The sequence below is a fragment of the Sebastes umbrosus genome, chromosome 6, assembly GCF_015220745.1.
Source record: "Sebastes umbrosus isolate fSebUmb1 chromosome 6, fSebUmb1.pri, whole genome shotgun sequence".
Classification (NCBI taxonomy): Eukaryota; Metazoa; Chordata; class Actinopteri; order Perciformes; family Sebastidae; genus Sebastes; species Sebastes umbrosus.
Genome location: NC_051274.1, coordinates 35,452,256 through 35,463,352, shown reverse-complemented (window position 1 = coordinate 35,463,352; position 11,097 = coordinate 35,452,256). Strand labels below are relative to the sequence as shown.

Genomic DNA, 11,097 nt, shown 5'->3' with positions numbered 1-11,097 from the left:
CGATGTAATCTGATTATCTATCAATGATCTGTTATTAATTATCTGTTATCAGTTATCTATTATCTATCTATACTGAATTAGTTTCTCATGTTGACCTGATGATCCAGAGAGCAGATCACAAAGGCTGACAATAAATAAAACCTGTATTAGATTAGATTGACTTCATTGTCCTCCTCCCAGTGCAGTGAAGGTACATATACACACATACAGTATATAAACATATACATATAAAGTATAATAGACATAATACAAGTGTTCCCTGATGCAGTTTACGGAGTTCAACACCTGTATGGCATAGGGAATAAAAGACTTCTTATATATGCTATAGCCTTTGGGAAAGCTGGGCCTTTAAATATATATACATATACATATATATATATATATATATATATATATATATATACATACATATATATATATGTATGTATATATATATATATATATATATATATATATATATATATATGTATATATAGGGCTAATGTTGAACCTGCTGCGTCGCTGCTCCTATTACAGACAGCTGAGCTGCTGAGCTGCTGAGCTGCTTACTTCTCACGCTTGTGAAGTGGATGTTTTGGCAGCCTATGTTCCCTTCATACGAGATGGGTTCGTTTCACTGGTTTCACTTTTACAGTTTTTGATTAATCACAGTTTACATTTTATGCTTTTTTTCAGACCGTTTCTGAGTTTATAGTGGGTGTGTATTGCGCTGCTTTACAGTGATGACATCACTCACCCTCTAACGCTCCCTGCGTTTTTCCTTTTTTCAAAGTTTTCTGGCAAAAAACTTTGCAAACACATCTGGAGGAACCAGTAAACACCACCACATCTGGAGGAACCAGTAAACACCAAACACATCTGGAGGAACCAGTAAACACCAAACACATCTGGAGGAACCAGTAAACACCACCACATCTGGAGGAACCAGTAAACACCAAACACATCTGGAGGAACCAGTAAACACCAAACACATCTGGAGGAACCAGTAAACACCACCACATCTGGAGGAACCAGTAAACACCAAACACATCTGGAGGAGCCAGTAAACACCAAACACATCTGGAGGAACCAGTAAACACCAAACACATCTGGAGGAACCAGCTCGTTGGGCTGTAGTTTACAGAATAGTTTTAACAGGTTTAATTAGCATGAAGCTAACAGGAGTATTTACTTACTTTAGGTGGAGGTCAGAGCATCAGCAGGTCAGACAGCAGGTAGAGGTCCATCCACACTGGAGCTGGACTACAGGAATACATACTAACATATCGATTACATTATCTAACTAAGAGGTTAGGCTAATAAACAGAAATACTTAGAAGATTAACTTCACTAGGAGCCGACGGTCAACAGTTAATACCGGAGCCTAAAGCTCACCTGTGAATTAAAACAAACACACCTGGGCCAATTATCGGAAGTGACGGTACCCGAGAAGAAGGTGCAGCCCAGTCCTTTCTCTTTATACATGAATCCTTTCAGCAGATGAAATTTACATAATTAATGTGATTAATATCTTAATCTATTAAATAATAAGGTTTGTAGGACTACCCTCCTTTTACACTGTTAAAGACTCTAAGACTTGAAAACATATCTGACTGAAAACTATTAGATTATTTAGACTATTTTATTATTTATTAAGATTATTTAAACTTTTATTATTTATTTTGATTATTTAAAGTATTTCATTATTTATTTCGATTATTTAGACTATTTTATTATTTATTTAGATTATTTAGACTATTTTATTATTTATTTAGATTATTTAAACTATTTTATTATTTATTTAAATTATTCAGACTATTTTATTATTTATTTAGATTATTTAAACTATTTCATTATTTATTAAGATTATTTAAACTATTTTATTATTTATTAAGATTATTTAAAATATTTTATTATTTATTTAGATTATTTAGACTATTTTATTATTTATTAAGATTATTTAAACTATTTTATTATTTATTTAGATTATTTAAACTATTTCATTATTTAAACTATTTTATTATTTATTAAGATTATTTAAACTATTTTATTATTTATTTAGATTATTTAAACTATTTTATTAATTATTTAAATCATTTAAACTATTTTATTATTTATTTAGATTATTTAGACTATTTTATTATTTATTAATATTATTTAGACTATTTTATTATTTATTTAGACATTTCAAATTTATTCGAATTTGTTCTGTAATGAAAAATCTGAACATGCAACTACTGTATCAAACTTTATAAATAAAGTATTGAGAAAAAAAGAACGTGTGCAGCCTAAACTACTACTACTAATAATAATAATAATAATAATAAACAGGCTAAATCCACATTTTCTTTCTTCCTTATAGCCCATATAAAGTAGAAGTTGGTCCATGGAGAGTAAAGACATGACGGCTGTTAACGTGGCCGTTATCATCAACGTTCAACTTTACATTTGGATGACAAGCAGCGGTGGGAAGTAACTAAGTACATTTATTCAAGTACTGTGCAGAATTTCATTCTACTTTATACTTCTACTACATTTCAGAGGGAAGTTATTGTACTGTGTAGATACATGATGAATCCAAGAGGCACTTTAGTGGAACTTGCTTGATGCTCTTGTGGGATCTAATGTGAGTAAAGTATATATATATATACATATATATATATATATATATATGTATATGTATATATACACATACACAAACATTGACCGTCATCTTTTCTTATAAAATGTCCGGTGTAATCGGTGTGTCTCAAGTTTATTAACCGGTGGGAAAACGTCCTCACCGTGACATCGCTACACGCCGCTAGATGCCTCCAAATCCTCCACGCTGTCCCTTTAAGCAGATTATTTTTCACTTTCGTTGACATCACCAGAGAGGGCGTGACCTCGGCAGGTCTGAACTCTTCTACTTATTTACGTATTGGCGGTCTACAGACGATGAATTCTGACTTGATCAGTCCGTGTTTAGCTGACAACACAGTTAGTTCCAGTACGTGTGTATGTGACAATGAAGCTTAATCAAATGTACCAGCTACAGTTTGAAAGTCCCGATGTGCACATATTGAAGACGTGTCTTTGGTAAATTCTAGCGGTTGCATCATAACGAGCTGAACGCAGCTGATTAACGGGTTGAAAGCATTCTTTTCTAAAATCAAACTGTATCAGGATGATTTGAAAGACGCTGTCGAGGAATAAAAACTTTTTAAGACAAGAAAAAGCTTGAATAGATAATCAAACCCATCTGAGGTTTATTATAACGTAGATTAGTTTACAAAAGAACCAAAGTGGAGAGCAGAAAGTACTGCAACGCTCTGAACCACGTACAGACGGTTTACACACTTTCTCTCACAGTCTCACACACAACCTGGACTACATGGTGTTAGTGATCCATCACAGCTGATAATAATACATAAGTACAGTACATACTGTGTATTTATGTATTATTATCAGATGATAATAATACATAAATACAGTACATACTGTGTATATCTGCAGCTGTCTCCAACATCATCACAGCAGGCAGCCACACATTCAAATGTCCTCTTGATTGGATGAAGGTGATGATCAACGTGGCCACTCAGGACACTTCGCCATCTGTCTCAGGGCTGCATGCGAATGGCGCCGTCCAGTCTGATGACCTCTCCGTTAATCATGGGGTTCTCGGCCAGCGAGGTCACCAGGTGGGCAAACTCGGCGGGGTCTCCCAGGCGTGACGGGAAGGGCACCTGGCGGGCGAGAAAGGTGCGCACCTTCTCTGGAAGACCAGCCAGTAGAGGAGTGGAGAACAGACCTGGAGGACGAAACAGAGACAACGGTCAGATTTACTACACGGCGCTGCTGAATACTCGATTCTGATTGGTAGAGTGGTAGGTTGGTAGGTTGGTAGAGTGGTAGGTTGGTAGAGTGGTAGGTTGGTAGGTTGGTAGAGTGGTAGGTTGGTAGAGTGGTAGGTTGGTAGAGTGGTAGGTTGGTAGAGTGGTAGAGTGGTAGGTTGGTAGAGTGGTAGAGTGGTAGAGTGGTAGGTTGGTAGAGTGGTAGGTTGGTAGAGTGGTAGGTTGGTAGAGTGGTAGGTTGGTAGGTTGGTAGAGTGGTAGAGTGGTAGGTTGGTAGAGTGGTAGGTTGGTAGGTTGGTAGGTTGGTAGAGTGGTAGGTTGGTAGAGTGGTAGAGTGGTAGGTTGGTAGGTTGGTAGAGTGGTAGGTTGGTAGAGTGGTAGGTTTGTAGAGTGGTAGGTTGGTAGAGTGGTAGAGTGGTAGGTTGGTAGGTTGGTAGAGTGGTAGGTTGGTAGAGTGGTAGGTTTGTAGAGTGGTAGGTTGGTAGGTTGGTAGAGTGGTAGGTTGGTAGGTTGGTAGAGTGGTAGGTTGGTAGGTTGGCAGAGTGGTAGGTTGGTAGAGTGGTAGAGTGGTAGGTTGGTAGAGTGGTAGAGTGGTAGGTTGGTAGGTTGGTAGAGTGGTAGGTTGGTAGGTTGGTAGGTTGGTAGAGTGGTAGGTTGGTAGGTTGGTAGAGTGGTAGGTTGGTAGAGTGGTAGAGTGGTAGGTTGGTAGGTTGGTAGGTTGGTAGAGTGGTAGGTTGGTAGGTTGGTAGAGTGGTAGGTTGGTAGAGTGGTAGGTTGGTAGAGTGGTAGAGTGGTAGGTTGGTAGAGTGGTAGGTTGGTAGGTTGGTAGGTTGGTAGGTTGGTAGAGTGGTAGGTTGGTAGAGTGGTAGGTTGGTAGAGTGGTAGGTTGGTAGGTTGGTAGAGTGGTAGGTTGGTAGGTTGGTAGAGTGGTAGGTTGGTAGGTTGGTAGAGTGGTAGGTTGGTAGAGTGGTAGGTTGGTAGAGTGGTAGGTTGGTAGGTTGGTAGAGTGGTAGGTTGGTAGGTTGGTAGAGTGGTAGGTTGGTAGGTTGGTAGGTTGGTAGAGTGGTAGGTTGGTAGGTTGGCAGAGTGGTAGGCTGGTAGAGTGGTAGAGTGGTAGGTTGGTAGGTTGGTAGAGTGGTAGAGTGGTAGGTTGGTAGGTTGGTAGAGTGGTAGGTTGGTAGGTTGGTAGAGTGGTAGAGTGGTAGGTTGGTAGAGTGGTAGGTTGGTAGAGTGGTAGGTTGGTAAAGTGGTAGGTTGGTAGAGTGGTAGGTTGGTAAAGTGGTAGGTTGGTAGAGTGGTAGAGTGGTAGGTTGGTAGGTTGGTAGAGTGGTAGTAGAAAACAGAGTCAGTTTAACTGTCGAAGTAGAAAACAGTACAAGCACATACTATATTTAACCAGGTCAACGACTGCACATCTTTCTGTTAACTGACTCATCACAATGCGACTCTGACGTCATTTATATATACAGTATATAAACTCGGAAAAAAAAGTTTGGAAACTTGTGTTTGGTGGATTATTTCTCTGTTGTTCCAATGCTAATGGTCATTGTATTTTACATCTTGGAAAGCCTGTTTATTTACCTTCACTATGATGTCACACTTGTAAGGATCATGCATTTGTGGGATGAGCAGCACAGCTGATTATGTGTGGAGCCCCGGTGCCGATGGTAAACAGTGTATTCTCCTGTTGGTGTTGACTCTTGTTGTGAGTTGTTTGGTGGATGATTGAACTCTCTATCAGTAACAAGGAACAAACAAGACATATTGATTGATTGAATCCACCGTCAGGAGCCTCAGTAGCGGTGGAAGATCCATACGCAGCCACACCAGCCTGGCACCTCCTCCTCATGCTGGTCACCAACCTGGTCACACGTTGCTGTGGGATGGCGTTCCATTCCTCAACCAGGATTGGTTGCAGGTCAGCCAGCGTGGTTGTGTTGGTCACTCTATCACGTACAGCACGCCCAAGCTGATCCCACATGTTGCATTGGGTTGAGGTGTGGACTCTTGGCAGGCCATTCCATTCTCTCTCCTCCCACATTGTGGAGGTAGTCTGTGATAACCCTGGCTCTGTGGGGGGGGGCGTTGTTTCTTGGAGGATGAAGTTAGGTCCCAGATTGTGGAGATATGGGATCGCCACTGGCTGCAGAATCTCATCCTGATATCTCACTGCATTGAGATGGCCTTCAATGATGACGAGCCTTGTTTTACCAGTGAGGGAGATGCTCCCCCCCCCCACACCATGACACTGCCCCCACCAAAAGCTGTTACTCCATCGGTTCAACAATCAGCATAGCAGGAGAATACACTGTTTAGCATCAGCACTGGGCGCTACCCACATAATCAGCTGTGCTGCTCATCCCACAAATGCATGATCCTTACAAGTGAATGTTTCCACTGGGTTCACTAACCGGGTGCTATGGTGAGGACTCTGATGCCCATGGGTGCCAGATCTCTTGCGATGGGGAGGGTCATTCCCACGATGCCACCTTTAGAGGCTGAATATGCTGCTTGGCCGACCTGGAGACGAAACGGAGAGCAACAAAACAAGCTGAGGAACAGAGCGACCACGTACAGCAACCACCGTACAGCGACCACGTACAGCGACCACCGTACAGCGACCACTGTACAGCGACCACCGTACAGCGACCACGTACAGAGACCACCGTACAGCGACCACTGTACAGCGACCACCGTACAGCGACCACGTACAGAGACCACCGTACAGCGACCACCGTACAACGACCACCGTACTGCGACCACGTACAGCGACCACCGTACAGCGACCACCGTACAGCAACCACGTACAGCGACCACGTACAGAGACCACCGTACAGCGACCACTGTACAGCGACCACCGTACAGCGACCACGTACAGAGACCACCGTACAGCGACCACCGTACAACGACCACCGTACTGCGACCACGTACAGCGACCACCGTACAGCGACCACCGTACAGCAACCACGTACAGCGACCACGTACAGAGACCACCATACAGCGACCACCGTACAGCGTGCTGCAAGAGTGCTTGCGGTGTGAACTAGACTCTAGTTGTGTCCTTCATGTCTGTGTGCGTCTCAGGTGACCTGTCCATCGTAGGCCGCCACGCTGGCCGTGTTGATGATGCAGCCTCGGTGTCCGTCTGCATCCGGCTGGTTCTTCCCCATCTCCCCCACCGCCAGACGGATCACATTAAAGGTTCCTGCAATGTTCACCTGCACGCGCGCACACGCACGAACACACACGCGCGCGCACACGCACGAACACACACACACACACACACACACACACACACACACACACACACACACACACACACACACACACACACACACACACACACACACACACACACACACACACACACACACACACACACACACACACACACACACACACAGTGAAAATACTCCACTACAAATTAAAGTTCTGCATTCAAAACCTGACTGAGGTTAAAGTATTTTCAGCAAACTGTACTTAAAGTATCAACAGTAAAGTACTTCTACTTTCTATTCTATCTGATGTTTCTGGATTAATATTTCTGATGCATTAATGTGTATTTAACTGATGTAGATGTTATAACTCCTTTATATCCTGTTGACTAGTTTAATCTGCAGGTATTACTATAATACTACGGTATTATTATATTATATTATGTTATATTATATTGTTCTACTAACGCTGTATTCATCCTTACATTGATGACCCGCTGGAAGTCCTCCAGGCTGTGACTGGTATTATTATATGATATATTATTATATTATTATATTATATATAAGATTATATTATATTATATATTTTTATATTATATTATATATTATATTATATTACATATTATAATATATTATATGATATATGATATTATATATTATATATTATATCATATATCATATTGTTCTACTAACGCTGTATTCATCCTTACAGTGATGACCCTCTGGAAGTCCTCCAGGCTGTGAGGTACGTCCTTCTTAAAGTTGTAGGTTTTAACGGCGACAGCGATGCCGGCACAGTTCACCGCCAGGTCCAACCTCCCGAACCGCTCTCTGGCCAGCGACACCGCCGCCTGCACGTCTGCCTCCGACGTCACCTGACAGAGAGTAGAGTACACATCACCAAGATCAGTAACCCTAGTCCTGGTAGTCCTGACAGTCCTGTTAGTCCTGGTAGTCCCGGTAGTCCAGTCTAGTAGCAACGGTCTGTTATACATAGCAACAGTCTGATATACATAGCAACTGTCTGTTATACATAGCAACGGTCTGTTATACATAGCAACAGTCTGTTATACATAGCAACAGTCTGTTATACATAGCAACAGTCTGTTATACATAGCAACAGTCTGTTATACATAGCAACAGTCTGTTATACACAGCAACAGTCTGTTATACATAGCAACGGTCTGTTATACATAGCAACGGTCTGTTATACGTAGCAGCGGTCTTTAAAAACGTTTTTAGTATATGAGTATATTAATTGTTAGTTATTAGTTATTAGTATGAGTGATGGCGTGCGGTGAGTTTGGACTCACGTCTGCAGCAGCGAATGCGCAGCGTTCTCCCAGACTGGCGGCCAGAGCCGGTCCGTCGGAGGACGGCAGGTCCAGGATCACAGCAGACGCTCCGTACTGGACCAGACGCTCCACGGTGGCCCGACCCAAACCGGACGCACCGCCCGTCACCAGGCCAACCATGCCCTACTCAACACGCACACGCGCGCGCACACACACACACACACACACACACACACACACACACACACACACACACACACACATAGGAATAAATAAATAAATGATAATAACAGAAGAACAATGCGGGTGGGTTTCCTTCCTCATTTTCATCCTACATCATCACACCTGGATCCAGTTGGGCTCGTTGGACCCACCAGAGTCTCAGCTTCACAGTGAGACTCTTTATGGACCCCAGGATGCAGAAATATTCAGATACATTTTAGAATAGGAGACAATAACACAATTAAACTGCATGTGATTATCATAAAGTGGGCATGTCTGTAAAGAGGAGACTCGTGGGAACCAATAGAACCCATTTACATTCACACATCTGGAGGTCAGAGTAGTGATGAGCTGAAGCTTCATGAAGCTTTCCAGCTAATTGGTTCATTAAAGGGTTCATTTCATTTCTCTCATCTTCATGTGAACAGGAAACCAGCTGGAGGTCAAAGAGAGTCAAACAGGCAGATCTGATCTGAACCGTGGAAGGGGGGGGGGGCAGTGTGCAGCAGCAAAGAGGATATATAGAGCAGAAAACAAGATGCATCAGCTAACACAGTAAAACAGAGCTAAACAAAGTGAAACACAATATGAACCATTTGGACTTGGACTTATACAGCGCTTTTCTAGTCTTCACCACTCAAAGCGCTTTACACTACATGTCAGTATTCACCCATTCACACACACATTCATACACTGATATCAGAGGCTGCTAAGGAGCCAACCTGCCCATCAGGATCTAATCTAAATACTCATTCACACACCTGTGTGACATGTGGGGTTGAGTGTCTTGCTCAAGGACACATCGACATGTGACCTGGAGCAGCCGGGGATCGAACCCCCGACCTTCTGATTGGTGGACAACCTGCTCTACCCTCTGAGCCACAGCCGCCCCCCCATTTAAATAGAAGAAAGTATAAAATAGGAGCAGTATATACAGTATTGACAATAAACACACTATTAACAACATTGCACAAGTGGAAAATGATATTGCACAGAGAGAATGAATGCATGAATGAATGCATGCATGAATGCATGCATGAATGAATGAATGCATGAATGAATGCATGAATGAATGCATGAATGAATGCATGAATGAATGAATGCATGAATGAATGCATGAATGAATGCATGAATGAATGAATGCATGAATGCATGAATGAATGAATGAATGCATGAATGAATGCATGAATGAATGAATGAATGAATGAATGCATGAATGAATGCATGAATGAATGAATGAATGAATGAATGAATGAAATTCCACTTGAACACATCAGGTTATAATCAGTTGTTGGAGTGTGAGTGTGAGAGGGAGCTCAGATCTGTGATTTACTGTATGTTATTATTTAGAGCCAGTAAAGGCTGCAGGGAATCACTATAAACAATGAACAATATATATTACCATGTAAACCATTTACATCTATATAATATATCATATAATGACTCTGTTCTAGTGAGTATCTTCATCTGATCTGATCTTTATGTTAGTTATATATAGATATTGTTCTGTCTTTATGTTAGTTATATTAGTTATATATAGATATAGATATATAGATATATATATATTGCTGTTCTCACCTTCACACACCGAATGTTCGCCATGTTGCTCTGAGCTCCACTTCCGCCTTCTTCTTCTTCTTCGTTAGTGTTCACAACTGTAGAGGCGCGTCACCGCCACCTGCTGGCCAGCAGCTATAACTACAGATTATTAATACACCCATAGACTATACAGGAAGAATATAACTACAGATTATTAATACACCCATAGACTATACAGGAAGAATATAACTACAGATTATTAATACACCCATAGACTATACAGGAAGAATATAACTACAGATTATTAATACACCCATAGACTATACAGGAAGAATATAACTACAGATTATTAATACACCATGTTATATATCATGATAATAGGTTAATACCTCCATGGAGGAATATCAACTCTAAGATGTTTTAGTTCAATCAGATTAAATAGTTAAAGCAGCAGCGGGTAGAAACGGAGTAAATATGATTATAAAGTTATTTTTATAAATCAGTCACTACATCCTGACAGCAGAGCATGAGACAGGGAATCTGAAAAAATCCTGTTCCTCTGTGTACTCCGGTGTCCTCCGGTGTCCTCTGTGTCCTCCAGTGTCCCCCGTTGTCCTCCAGTGTCCTCTGGTGTCCTCTGGTGTCCTCCGTGACCCAGGCAGCCACGTTGAGATCAGTTGAGGAAATACCAAGCCCCGCCCACCAGCCGGAGCACAGCCAATAGGAACGCTCTCTCAAAATAACAATAAAACAAATAAATATAACCAATCAAACAAAAGTATCATATCCTCTCAAAGAAAATAGATAATATTAATCTCCTGAACTAAGTCCGGTCTCTTCTATTGATTATCTATCTATGAATCATTATATCATATCATGTTTAGTCCTGAATGACCAAATCAATCATCTGGATATCATCACAATCACATTTATTGCCAGGTAGGTTTTAATATTCAAGGAATTTGTCTCTATATTTCGGTGCATAATGGACACAATAAACACAGTGAGAGAAAA

The 11,097-nt window shown here is 41.3% G+C and overlaps 1 protein-coding gene across 2 annotated transcripts; it reads right to left on the bottom strand.

The window, feature by feature from the left end:
* Positions 1–3,193: 3,193 nt before the first annotated feature.
* hsd17b10 (hydroxysteroid (17-beta) dehydrogenase 10) lies at positions 3,194–10,234 on the bottom strand. 2 transcript variants are annotated; one of them, XM_037773782.1, is made up of 6 exons: positions 10,123–10,234; positions 8,341–8,505; positions 7,738–7,902; positions 6,902–7,030; positions 6,224–6,332; positions 3,194–3,769 (listed from the first exon to the last, which is right to left on the bottom strand). In XM_037773782.1, the coding sequence occupies exons 1-6, from the start codon at positions 10,144–10,146 to the stop codon at positions 3,579–3,581; spliced, it is 783 nt and encodes a 260-aa protein (XP_037629710.1). In that variant the 5' UTR covers positions 10,147–10,234; the 3' UTR covers positions 3,194–3,578. The 2 variants fall into 2 exon arrangements, with proteins under 2 accessions (XP_037629710.1, XP_037629711.1); XM_037773783.1 differs by having other exon boundaries at positions 10,133–10,163.
* Positions 10,235–11,097: the final 863 nt, after the last annotated feature.